The following is a 13,711-nucleotide window of genomic DNA, read 5'->3' on the forward strand; positions in this document are numbered from 1 at the left end:
TAAGAGATTTTTAGATTTAACAGTTTAATGCTACTGATAATGATACAAAAATAGCTATTTTATTTATAAATATGTAGTTTCATATTATTGAAAATATAATTATAAAATTATAATATATTTAAAAAAAATTACATTTGTAATTTCAATCTTATTGAAAAGTAAACCAAAAAATCAGCTATTTTAGCGAAAGTCCCTTCACCTGATTTTTCTATTTGTCGCCTGTGATATATATCAATGGGAAAAGATAACGTCAGTCATATCATGTCACCATTTACACCAGAGACTGTAAAAGGTTTACACACTCGGATGCTCCCTATGGATGCTCCTTCTGTTGTAGTACTACCCGTGTTGCCATGTCTGCGTAATATACGTTGATTTTATTTCTCAGGACAGAATCAGATTTTCTCTTGCGCGATCTGGCAACAACGAGTACTATCAGCGACGGTGTGTGCTGCTGTATCTGTTTGCATTAGTTCGGCGACCGTGCGACGTTTATGCTTTTTGCACACATATATACGACACGTAGCGTCAATATCTTGCTTGATTAAATCATAAATGGCCTCCGTATCCGAGAGAGCGGAGCCTGGGGACAGCGAACAGGACGAAGAAGATGTATACGAAGTGGAGAGGATTATTGACACGCGAGTGGAGGAGGTGAGAGAGTGTGTGGTAGCGCTTCTGATGCCATCTTGCTAGCGACTTAGCATGTAGCCTTTACTGTCCTTAGTAAATAGTACAGATAAGTTACGTGAATAAGAAGTAGGATAATTCCAAAGAATTAATTGAAAAAGAAATGTATGGCCCATTTGCCTTAAAACTCAAACCATCCTCAGCGCAGAGAGACTGTGTGGAAGCGGTTCGGATGACATCTTGCTAGCAACTTGCTAGCATATGACGTTAGTTATTACTGCCCTTAATAAATACTGCAGATGCGTGTATAAAAGGAACAAAACGTGTACAAAAGGGACATTTTAGGAACTGTTCACCTTAAAACACAAATTTCCCCCAGGGCAGAGAGGCTGTTATAGACTCGTTGTAACTTTCTTACAGTTAACGTTAGCTCAGCTCGCCGGCCACTTTGAGCCATAAGCAAAGCAGAGACGCGGGACGAATTGACTTCCAAATGGGCTGCGCTGTTGTTTACATCACAACCGCTTAAAATCTAGATGCATTTCTACTTTAAACCTCAGACTAAATCATTTAATAAAATAAATGCCGAACACGACCAGTGGTGTTTCATGCGGAGGAAAACAATGTTGACAGCAGTGACAGACAAGCAATGGTCTATGTTTTGGATGAATGTACGTTAGTGTTATTAACACGTGCAAGCACAAATATCACTGAACTTGATTAATATAACATAAATGTTTTACTATCCACAACCAAATGTCTTTCAGCTTGCGTGTTGATGATGCTAAATTGAATGAATGTATTGCAATTTGTACAAATTGAGACATTTTTGTGAATGCAAATGTTTTCTTTTGTATTAGTGTATCATAATTTGCGCGTGCAACACATGTGCATGTTTGGATCTGGTGACTCGCGTGCATTCATTGACGTCTTTTCTGAGTCGATCTCATTTGATTCATTTGGATTTGGAGATTTTCATTTCGCCAGTTTACGGTTAGGGTTAGCCTAACCCGCCTTGGACGATCCACTTACACTGTCCGAGAAAGCTGCTACTATTAGATGGCAGTATTCTGCTAAAACAGACGACGGCAGCGTAATCGAGCGATCTTCCGTGATATTGAAGCACCAAATTTAGTACACAACTTAGGCCTACCTTATTAATAAAGTATACTTTGTTTAGGCAATCAAATTAAATCAGATCACACCCATAGAAAACCAATATAAAATGCTTAACGTGCAATAGCGCGTTGCAAGTTGGCTGTACTGTGTTTCAATATCACCGTCTTATGCATTGACATTAAGCTTTTTCTTTATAATAATAGGCTCTATGGGAGGAAAAATATATAGCCTATAATGATATTTTACTTCCTGAGCCTGTTTAAAAAAAAATAAAAAATTCGCAGCTATTATAGTTTTCAAGATGGCAGAACTGCATGGAAGCCTCCGTGGACATGTGTCCTGGTAAACCTTTATGCATGAGCTTACGGGAATGCATAACACTGATTCAGCATTTTCTTTAGAAGTTGTTTATTTTATTAGAATGTATAAATTATTCGGTTGTTTAGATTATTTTAAGATGTAGCAACAGACCCTGAATAGTTTAAGTGGGAAGCTGTTTTAGCCCGATTTGCTCTGAAGGTGTTTTGGAGATGTAAGGTGTGGTTAGGGTCTGTTTGGAGTCTGTATATACCTGTTCCCTTGGGTTCTTCTCATCCAGAGAGAGAGATATCACATTACATACAGACCACTTTCATGTCTGAAGATGCTAGGTTGCCTCAGCATATGTGAAATGCTGACTGAATGATTTTTTGGAGACTGTAAAATGCAAGAAAAACTGAGACTGATCACTTTATGCCAGACTGCCTTAATTTTTTTGGTGAGGCTACGTTCAACAGTGCCTAATCTAGAAATCACAAGTGTGTGTGTGTGTGTGTGTGTGTGTGTGTGTGTGTGTGTGTGTGTGTGTGTGTGTGTGTGTAACTATATCATTAGTATTCAAAGGACAAGGGTTAAGTTTTTGTAAGTGTAAGTCCCTTTTTAAGTGTACTTGAAAAGGGATAGTGACAGAAAAACACTGTTTCAGATGAAACCCTGTTCAACAGGGTTTCCAACAGGGCCTGTTGGTTATAATCAATAAAGCCTTGGTAAAGTTTGGGGAGATTGAGGACCGATAACATGCAGCATTAGTCACTTCCTGTGGCATTTTTGTTTTGAGACCTTGTTCATTTCTTACTTTGCAATGCATGGAAGCTATGTAATAATGAGGCTTTCTGAATAAGTATTGCTGTGTCTCTGTGTTGGTCTTTTATTCAAGTGGTGTCCATTCATGCTGCCTGCAACACGAATTAGTCAGTAATGGCTGTCAGCCAAAAATAATCACTTTCAACTGACAGCCTGTGCTTCGTAGACTACTGCGTGTTTAGCAGGCACACAGAGACAATCATGTCTTTAACTTGCTTGTTTACATAAATACAGTTATTAACCGTTTCCCATTGCTGCTCGTTCCTGCACAGAGGCAGTTGTGCAGGAAATTAGGACTCTAATCTAAGCCAAGGCTCTTAAAGGTGCTATATGTATTTTTTTTAGCGGCTTCTATAGGTGATGTTTCAGATTGCATCCATTTTTTTCAAGAGCACTCGTGCTCTTGCGCGTACTCGAACACAAGTGTAGGTACACACCCACACTGATTTTATTTTTATTTTTTATTTTTTTTACACGTCGGAGAAAGCATCACACAACATGCAGGAAACTCACGTTAACTCCACTGCAACGTTACAATAATAGGTCATAGGTAGTAATTACTGGACGACGTATAATATGATCACGAAAACGGGAACTAGACTGAACAATTTCAGTGTTACTGTAAGATCGTAGAAAGTAACATTACTGTATTGAATGTGCCTGGAAATGTGTACTATAAACAATATGATAGTTGTGGGATGAGTTACGTTAGACAGTAGATCTAGTACACAAAATGAAAGTCACATCCTAGCACCTACGTTTTGTTATCTGGAGACTGGAACAGTCTTTTGTATTCATTTCATGTCTCATATATGTTGTAGTTTACCTTTCTATTTCATTACAGTTTACCATTATTTCAGCATATCTGAAAACTTGTAATTTATCACAATAATAATAGCGGAGGTCTCCATAATTCAAACACTCTGCCGATGTTCATCTGTGTTTTCGTCCTAAGTTGATCCGATTCACGTTTGGCCTGACAAGCTTCAGCAGATACATTTTTGTTTGGTTTTGTTTTTATATTTTTGTGTAGTTTGTGTTGGAGTCTGTGTTGTGCTGGAGGTAGGTAGTTTTTTTGGTGTTATCAGACTCCATGTCGTCAGCTGCAGTAACTTCGCATAGACTGTATATAAAAAGGAGAGAGGCTCGGGAGCATGCATGGGCGCATGCACGTCACATCCGATTAATTTCGCAGAAAATCCGACCCGGGGACTTCACATAGAAATAGGAATACTGGCCTTCAGAGGTAATGGCAAAACCCAACAAGTGGATCATTGTAATGTATGATTACAAAACTTTCACACACAGGCAATAAAAAAATGATTTTTTTTTTTAAAGTTACATATAGCACCTTTAAAAATGTGAACACAACACTTGCTTTAAAACACAGATAGATGTGGGTTTACATACAACAGCCACAAAAGTTGCATGTAGAGTTGCTTTGTTGTGAAACCAGTTGAGAGAGAGAGAGAGAGAGAGAGAGAGAATACACTTTGGGCCATTAGTTGATTGGTATTAAAACATAGTATTTGGCTTTGATCTCTTCAGCTATTTTAATCCTCCAGCTAGAGTCACAGTAAATAATAGGAGCAGGGAGTCAGCTGTGTTTGTTACTTAGCAACACAGCAGATAATGAACTTCCCTTTGAAACTAACCTGTGGCACTTGTGATGTGTCTGCTGAACATTAATTACTGCCTTAAAGGGTTAGTTCTTCACCCACTTGTTGTTCCAAACCCATAAGACCTTCGTTCATCTTCGGAACACAAATGAAGATATTTTTGATGAAATCCGAGAGCTGCCCAAGGGTTTTTTGGTGTGTGGTGAGAAATAGGCCTAACTGGTGCTGAAATTGTGGGTTTAACTGCCCTTAAATGAGTGTATAAACCTGTGTGTTTTCATTAATATTACTGACATTGTTGTTTGGAGATTGTTGATAACCTAATGACAGGCCATGATATTTGACCTCTCACATTTTTAAAGGGAGTGATGCTGTATAGGGTGCGATGGAAGAACTATTCATCGGACGATGACACCTGGGAGCCTGAGGCACATCTGGACGACTGCAGGGAGGTGCTGCTGGCCTACAAGAAGGCCCTGGCCGAAATTAAGCCAAAGATAGAAACTGGCATGGTAAGACACTTAAGATGTGTTCACATGATTGTAGTTTTTTCTAAGAACTTGTGTGGACAATGCAATATCTGGTTTCCTTGCTTTGTGATTAGGCTACTGATTTGTGTTCATTTTACCTAGAAGCTGCCAACGAAGAGTGATCTGTTCGATGCCGACTCAGAGAGTGAAAGCGATAAAGAAAAACCTAAAGAATCACCTATAAAAAAGAAGAAGAAGAAGAAGAAAAAGAAAGTGGAAGAATCAGATGATGAGATACCTGTGAAGGAAAAGAAGAAGAAAAAGAAGGATAAATGGCAAGAGGACAAGCCTCTGCCTGCGCCTGAATCTGATGAGGAGGAAGAGAGCAGGGATCCTTCCCCTGCACCTCCTAAAAAAGAAACGAAGAAGAGGTTCATTGAATCAGATGATGACGATGCCCAAATTACTCCTAAGAAACAAAAGAAGCTTAACAAACCTAGAGATGAAGGGAAACATAAGAAAGAATGCGGAGATGACCCCAAGAAAAAAAAAATCAAGTCAAAAAAAGAGATTGATTCCTCTGACGAAGATGATGATAAGAGTGACGTGCCCTCCGAGTCCCACACGGATGATACAACAAACACAGAAACAAATGATTCCTCCAAAACCGCAAAATCCACTGACAAATCTGTGCGAAGTGAGAGTGGAGGTGACGTCAAGCAGGCTAAGCTGAAGAAGACCAAGTCTGGCCCAAAACTGCTAGGTTTCAAAGACCTGATTCAAGATAAGAAGTCTAAAAAACTAGAGGTTTCAACCGCTGTGCTGAAAGAAAGTGGTCTAAACAAACTCAAGAACCTTACTAGTAGCAAAAGCACCAGCAAGTCTTCTCGCAGTGAGGAGGAGCACGATTCCAGTGACACAGGGGCAACCACGTCTGCACCCAAGTCAAAGGTCAAAAGCAAAGGGCAAGAAGCAGCCCTTCCTTCTCAGCGGCTCTCATCTGCATCTTCCTCCTCGTCCTCCACAGCATCAACAGCCCCAATCAAACCCAAAGAGGAAGAGCCGAAAGAAGAAGGTGGTGAGAAGGGTGGTGCCTCTAACCTGTTTGAGAAGTTCCTGCTGAACTGTGAGGCAAAAGATCGTGTACCAAGGAGACAAGCAGACCAGAATAAGAATGCAACTCCAAAGGTACATGTCTATAAAGCTCTGCTAGAGCCAATTTTCTTCCTTTTTCCTTGTTTTGTCAAAAGGCAAATATTCTCTCTCTCTGTTATACACAATATCGTTCAAAGGTTGAATGTTTTATCCTTCAAAAGTTGATCCTTCAGTGATCTGCTTATTTGGTGCTCAAGAAACATATCTTATCATTTTTAATGTTGAGCGGAGTTAATATTTTTGTGGAAACCAATTTTTTTGATGATTGAATAAAGTTCAAAAGGACTATGTGACGGTTTTTACTTTCATGTTTGATAAATATAATGCATTTTTGCTGATTAGAAATATGAATTACTTGTTAACAGAATCTTCCTGACTTTCATCTTTTTTCTTAAATTATTATTTTATTTATTTATTTATTTTACTTGTTCTACAGGGTACAGGGAAAAGTGACAAGAAAACAAAATTGTCAAAGCAGTCTCCTGCACGGAAACCTGACTCGGATAAGACAGAGAAGGCAAAAGATGGTAAAATACAATTGTAGCAGACATTGATTTTAAATGGTCTTGTGCTTTTTTGTTTGATCACCTGATATTAACGCATTCTTCTCCTATCAGCGCCACGATCAGGTCAGAGTCCCGTCTCCATGGAGGTAGATGAGAAACAGGAGAAGGGAGCATCCGAGATGGAGAAAAGTGATAAATCAGATGAGCCGGCCCCAAAGTCTAAGGAGGAATTACAACGAGAGCAGAGAGAAGAAGAGCAAAGGAAGAGGAAAGAAAAGATGGAAGAAGAGGAGAGAAGGAGAAAAGAAAGGATTGAAGAAGAGGAGAGAAAGAAGAAAGAAAGAATCGAGGAAGCCCAACGGGAGAGAAAAGCACGCATGGAAGAGGCACAGAGACTGGCAGAAGAAGCCCGGCAAGAGCGTCTGGAAAGGAAGTCCATGACGGAGTCAATAGCGTCTCCTGACTCTACAGAATGGAAGGACAAGAGGAGGAGAAGTGAATCACGGGTTTTCACCGCCTGCGATGACAATCAGGACTCTCAGGAGACCATGGAGCGCTCAGAAAAAACTCCTGGTTTGTACATGTCAATGTAAATTTAAAAGAGGTTCAACTTTTAAAAACATGTCTTGCGATTCTGAAAATCGCAATATGTACGTTTATCAAAACGTGTGTTTCGAAGTGAGGTGCGCCACTCATCTTTTACATGAGTGCAATCCGGTGTTTTCGGTGTCTCAGAGCGGCTTGGTTCACTGTAAATGATCCTCACAGACTCCTCTCTGCATCTGTTTAGTTTGGGTTGCATATAACGTGCATTTTAAAAGGAAAATTAAAAGCTTCATAGTTTAAAGTTTGAAAATGAAGAAATTAAGAAAGCTGTTGTTAATGTAATCTTAAACTTGCACTGTAAATGCATTGTTTTTTTCTTAAATACTCTTATTTTACTCAAAACAAGTATTCCAATAGTAATATTTCTTATGTATATTTTTTTGTAAAAAAAAAAAATTATTAAAATCATCATAATAATTATTGTTGGTAATTTATTGTGAAATTGATGTATAGTATAACATTATATATATATATATGTATATATATATATATATATATATATATATATATATATATTTAGTATATATATATATATATATATATACTGAAAAGAAGCACATTAAACCAGGTGCTTTTTTCTCCACTTTTTATCAGAAATGGCAATGAAAAGAAATTCCCACAAATCGTGCAGCCCTAATTTGGACTTCTTTTAGATATTTTTGAGCAGAACAACACATTGTGTGATCCATGGCCATTTGCCTGTTATATATGTACAGTATTAGGCTAGGCATGTGACTGCTAAGATAGTGGGGATCCCAAGCTGTTTTGAGTCCCAGATAACCCCCTGACACTAGTAACCATGTGTCTCCGTGTTACAGACAGGGGACTGCCATCTCTTAATCTTGGGCTGGAGCTCAAGCTGGACTGGATGACACTGGAGGACTTTCAGAAACACTTGAATGGAGAGGATGAGAATCTCTCTCCGCTAGCCTTAACTCCCGGTGAGTGATATATACAGAAAAACAATAGCACCATCTTTCGTTTATTGTAACATTCAGTTTTGAGTCACAACTTTTCCCTCTACTTTTATTTTTTTGCTCTTTATTTGCCATCTAACTCTCAGCTGAGCTGCGAGAAGCAGTGAAAAATGGGAATTACCTGGCAGTAAAACGTGCACTTAGTTCCAAAGAGGACTACAATCTGGATCAGGAGGTATGCTACTTGTTTTTTTTTTATCTCTTCCATCCCTGACTGTGTCTGTCTTGCAATCTGTTATAATGACTCATCAGAGAAACAGGGTCATGTAACAGTTCATCATTCAATCCCTGGGTTGACATCACTCACTGAGCAGTAACGGGCGTTTTCACTCAAATTAACATACTTGTCTGTAATACCTGCAGAGAGTTATGTTAACGTTCCCTTTCATCTGTTAGAACGTAATGTAATTGAAATTGAATCAGTGAAGAAAGATGCTTTTTTAAGTCCAGAAAAGTAAGCAGTATTTTTTTTTGTGCTGCTATCTTCAGGACTCTAGCGGCATGTCCTTAACACTGCTGGCTGCTGCAGGTGGTCAGGATGATGTTCTCAGGTTGCTTATTAAGAAAGGAGTGAAGGTCAACGCTAGACAGAAGAATGGCACCACTGCCCTGATGCATGCTGCTGAAAAGGTGAAGAACAACACTGCTTAATTCAGGAACTCACAATGGCTAATTCACTTCAACCACTAATATAAGAGAGTATTAGCATATTTTGATTTGTTTTGTTGTTATATTTGTTTAGTATAGTTAAGCATTCGATTTCAAGCCCTCAACTGTCTCTTTTATAACTCATCCTGTTTGGTGCAGAACTTCTTGACAACAGTGGCCATTCTTCTGGAGGCAGGAGCATCTGTAAATGCCCAAACTCTGGGTGGAGAAACGGCTCTCATGAAGGTGAGAAGGTTGTGATATTTTGGGCTCAATTTGAGGGGGATAGCATCCCCCTTGTTGGAACAAAATGACAAAAAAATTACCCCACTACTATTCCCATTTATTAAGAGTGTTGTGTATTTAAACGTATGCAAATAAAACAGCAATTGACTAATCTGAACTCAATATTGTAACATGCTGTGCTGTCAAGCAAGTTTTCGTAATTTTTCGCCCTTGTTCAAAATGGCCAGGAGAACAGTTAAGTCTATCTTTAGACACTCTTTAAAAAGAGGTAAATGGAAGGTATGATATTTTTTCTTTAGTGTTTAAGGGTATGAAATAAAACCCTGACATAACATTTGAAAAAATAATGAACACAGTAAAAGTGTGTTGATTCAGTAAGTGATTGTTGACAAATTTGCATTGAATTATTGTTGGCTAAATGTGCATATGTATTTAAAAAGAAATCCTGTGACACTATTTAAATCTGCGCAGAAACCATTCAAGTCACAGCTAACAAAGACTGTATCGTGAAGTTATTTTGAATAGAAAGGATGCGTGCACTGTACTCATCATGACTGTGAGGGTGGGATGTTCCCTTTCAGTTCCTTTCAGAAATTATCGTCCTATTCTTTTCATCTTTACCATCCACTGTTATAAATGATTGATACTGTGAAGCAGCTTTGATACAATCTGTATTGTGAAAAGCACTATATAAATATATTTGACTTGACTTAATGAATAGAAACTTCAACAGAACATGATTTATATTAAATATATTTTTTTTGTAACAATGTAAATGCAATTACAGACTTTTGATCAGTTTAATATATCATATGGTTAATAAAAGTATTAATTTCTTAAATAAATAATAAATCATACACTTACTTACTGGTTTTTTTTTTTTTTTTTTTTTACTATTTAAGTTGTGCTTTAGCTGTTATATATTTTGCACTTAAGACTTTTGTTATGTACTGAGTCCTGATTGTTGTATTTTTCCCTCTAAGGCTTGTAAGAGGGGCAATGCTGATGTGGTTCGCCTCCTGCTGGAATACGGGGCTGACTGCAACATCCTGTCTAAACATAAGACCACTGCCTTGTACTGTGCCAAAGTTAGCAAAAATGAAATGGTACATGATCTCATCAAAGACCACATGCAAACGTGAGTGTTTTATTGCTGCAATATTTCAAACACTGCCATGTCTGAATATTTGAAAACCAAGACCCATATGTGAAATGTATCTTACAGGTTATCAACAGTGGCGGAGGAGACAATCAGAGCTTATTTTGAAACGCGGCTGGCCCTTCTGGAACCTGTATTCCCTCTGGCTTGCCACAGATTGTGTGAGGGACCAGACTTTTCACTGGAGTTCAACTACAAAGCCCCTCAACACACACCCGGAGAAGGTGAGATGCTTGCTTCATATTCTTCTGGTCTCAGTAATTGCCATTTTATTTAACAAATAAGTGTGTCATTAATGTGTTTTTTTTTTTTTTTTTTTTTTTTTTGCCACAGGATCTGGCATACTGCTTTTCATCTTCCACGCAAACTTCCTTAATGAGATTACAGCTAGACTTTGCGGGCCCTGTAGTGTCCATGCTGTCGTCCTGAATGACAAATTTCAGCTGCCCATCTTCTTGGTAAGACGCTGATGTGGCCGATCATCTTTGTGCAAATTTATCATGTCTTTGGTCTTTTGAATGTCTGCAGTCTCTCACAATCTGTATGCTGATCCCCTGCAGGACAGCCATTTCATATACTCTTTCAGTCCTGTTCAAGGAGCCAACAAACTGTTCATTCGTCTGGCTGAGTCCCCAACAGCTAAGGTAATTGGACTGTCTGTTACACATTAGTATTTGAGAATTTAGATACTGTTATATAAATGCCCGAACATGGAACAAAGCAAGTGAATATTTGAGATATGGCGTCTGTAAAATAATCAAACTTATCAGGGAATTCAATCCTATCTGTTTTTTTTTGTTTGTTTTTTGTTTTTTTTAAACGTACAATTAAAAAAAAAAAACAACAGGGCCAACAGGGGTCGCTAATCTCTTACAATAACAAAGGCGTATATTGATGATGCAAAGCATCAAATGGAATTATAGATATTGTCGTCAAGCTGATGGATCTTCTATGGATGAGTGAATACAGTGATGTTTTTAAAGGTCCCCTGACATGGGGTTATTTTATTATTTTATAATGTTTCCTGGGTTGCCTTTATAGTGTTTTTTTAGATTAAAAATAGTCAATTTAGTAACAAAAGGCATTTTTCCTAGCCTGATTTTAGCCTCTGATATGAACGCTCTGTTTGAAGGGGCGTGTCTGCTGTGGGATTCAGTGTAACAGGCCACTGCTGTGATTGGCTATGTATTTCTATGCATATGAAATAGCTACATATTACATGTGAAACTCTCTGGAATACTTTTACTACAGCTATTATATGTTTTTACTATTACAGCTATTGAGATTACCGAATCGTGAGAAGTTTTTGAAGTATTTAGATCTCTTCCCATCACATAAAATGTTGCTGTGAATGTGATGAGCTTTGAGCAAGCAGAGGACAGTCTGTTGATCGCGAACATGAAGATCTTATCATTGCAACGCAGTTTCTGCACTCTCTCTAAGGCTTTCACCAATGCAAACACAATGATGTACATACAGTAAGAGCTTTGTTGTGCAGTGTAACGTGCGTCATTGATTTCATAAGTTTTCCAGATGAACTTGCACTGTGTGGAAAGATTGTTCTTTGATCGCTTTCTGTATAATTTGTTCACAATTTAAATAAGATTATTTTCATCCTACTAAAAGAAACGATGTGAAGTTGATATTTTAGTCGCTGGCTTGACTTATGCATAAACGGTATTGAACGATTTTGAGAGAAAGATTACCTGTCTGATCTTAAGCTACACATCAGAAATTGTTGTCTGGGTAGCTCGGTCGATTTACTTTCAGATGTTCATCGAGGCCAGTTCTGTATGTGCCCAAGTTGAGGAAACAGTCGTAGGTGAAATGTTTGGACCATACAAAACTTTGTGAAGTTGTGTTGGTGCATTTCCAGAGAAAATAAAATTAACCATTTCTTCAATGGCTCGAATGAAGAAATTGTAAGTAATCAACTAAACAACATTGGCCAAGTGGTTTTTGGATATTTTACTGCCAAAATCCTACATATTGTACCTTTAAATGCATAGTATTAATATTATTAGAAACGATTCCTCCGTGCACATTTACTTTTTTTTTGTCTTGTAATTGTTGCCTATGGTGGACCATAAACACCCTGAGGATGGTGTCCTATCCAAGAAGACACTATCACTGCATTACCACTTCCAAAGTGCATGCTAGATACATTAGTGCGTTCTTATCTGCTGAACATTAAGACACCACTCCCAAGTTACTCTTTGCAGTAAAAAGGTTCATTAGCAGCCGGACAAGAGTCATTTTAGACACAGCAGAGCAACTCAACGACCAGAAAAATACAAATGCATTCATACCTTGCAGCTCATACCTTGCATGCATACCTTGTGAGCGTGTAAGAAGCATTTTTTTTTTTTTGAGACCATAAAATAGCAATTAAGCAAAACTACTAAAACACTTCCATTACCACTCTTTTAAAGAACTTTTTAAAGTTTTAAACTTTTCATTCTTCATCAAATTCTCCACAATCACAACACGAAGAATCTTTCGCTACTTCTGCAACATTGTAACTTTCATGTTGTTTTGGCGATATATTAATAATAATAGCTTCTGGTTTTAAATAGAATAATTCTATTATTTTGTATTGTTTCTAAATAATTTGAATCAATTCACAAATCACTCTGAATGATTTGTTCTTTATTTTTATTTTTTTTAAATCCTTATGAAAAAGTGCTAAACAAGCGTTAGGATAATTTATTTAAATGTATTAATCATGGAATATGTGTTTCTCTTTCCACAGGTTAAACTCCTCATTTGTGCATACAGAGTCCAGCTACAGTGATGCCACAGTCCTCCCTTCCATGTCGAATGTCCCTGCTGGAGCTTGGCCTCTCCAAGAACTGAGACTTTTCCTACACTTGACACATGCTGAGCAGGACACAGTTTAGAAACGGTTTTGTCTTATTTTGGGCAAATACTGAAGTACTAACAGGTCAATAACAACAGTCACAATCTCATTGTGACTCCAAATTCGCGCTTGGTTAAGTGTTGTAACGAGTTTTCTGGAGATGGGTTTTTTGAATAGCGACTGAGTTCAGCATGAAGTGTGACACATTGGGCTTGTATCTTGTCATTTGTAAATCTTGATTGTAAAGTGTTCCTTTTATTATTATTTTTTATTTTAAATAGAAGAATTTATCCATATAGATTCACCCACTGTTTTATGTTCTGTGTCCGACCACGTACTCATCGGATGTGTTCCTGTCGGCATTGCTTCTGCTGAGTGTACGAAGGAATGAACAAGCAGCTCTCATCTCCCTGTTTCTTTGTACTCATGGGAGTGAGAAAAGACTGGATCCCAAGTGTGACTTTGAACACCAGAATGGGTTTTTAAAAAGCATTAACTAATGGTGTGCATCCTAAATTGGACAAAAATGAAGCCATTATAGTTGAAGAAATGTATGAATGTATATGTTTGGTTTGTGAGCTGTTTTAAGGGCTA

At 37.9% G+C, this 13,711-nt stretch overlaps 1 protein-coding gene across 2 annotated transcripts; it reads left to right on the forward strand.

Moving 5' to 3' along the window:
- Window positions 1–410: 410 nt before the first annotated feature.
- Window positions 411–13,688, forward strand: mphosph8 (M-phase phosphoprotein 8). Of its 2 annotated transcripts, none has more exons than XM_039655598.2 (14): window positions 411–654; window positions 4,853–5,002; window positions 5,123–6,148; window positions 6,552–6,642; window positions 6,733–7,194; window positions 8,046–8,168; window positions 8,291–8,379; window positions 8,694–8,834; window positions 9,012–9,098; window positions 10,082–10,236; window positions 10,324–10,481; window positions 10,591–10,715; window positions 10,818–10,901; window positions 13,010–13,688. In XM_039655598.2, exons 1-14 carry the CDS (start codon window positions 556–558, stop codon window positions 13,049–13,051), a joined length of 2,832 nt encoding a protein of 943 aa, XP_039511532.2. In that variant the 5' UTR covers window positions 411–555; the 3' UTR covers window positions 13,052–13,688. The 2 variants fall into 2 exon arrangements, with proteins under 2 accessions (XP_039511532.2, XP_039511533.2); XM_039655599.2 differs by having other exon boundaries at window positions 5,126–6,148.
- Window positions 13,689–13,711: the final 23 nt, after the last annotated feature.

Source organism: Pimephales promelas, chromosome 7, assembly GCF_988280905.1.
Source record: "Pimephales promelas chromosome 7, fPimPro1.hap1.1, whole genome shotgun sequence".
In the NCBI taxonomy this organism is placed as follows: Eukaryota; Metazoa; Chordata; class Actinopteri; order Cypriniformes; family Leuciscidae; genus Pimephales; species Pimephales promelas.

Excerpts from the sequence above, each read along its gene's own strand:
- mphosph8 (XM_039655598.2), top strand. The coding sequence starts at position 556 with ATGGCCTCCGTATCCGAGAGAGCGGAGCCTGGGGACAGCGAACAGGAC. Across the intron at positions 5,003-5,122 it reads CAAAGATAGAAACTGGCATG|AAGCTGCCAACGAAGAGTGA; the intron begins GTAAGACACTTA and ends CATTTTACCTAG. Across the intron at positions 10,902-13,009 it reads CTGAGTCCCCAACAGCTAAG|GTTAAACTCCTCATTTGTGC; the intron begins GTAATTGGACTG and ends CTCTTTCCACAG.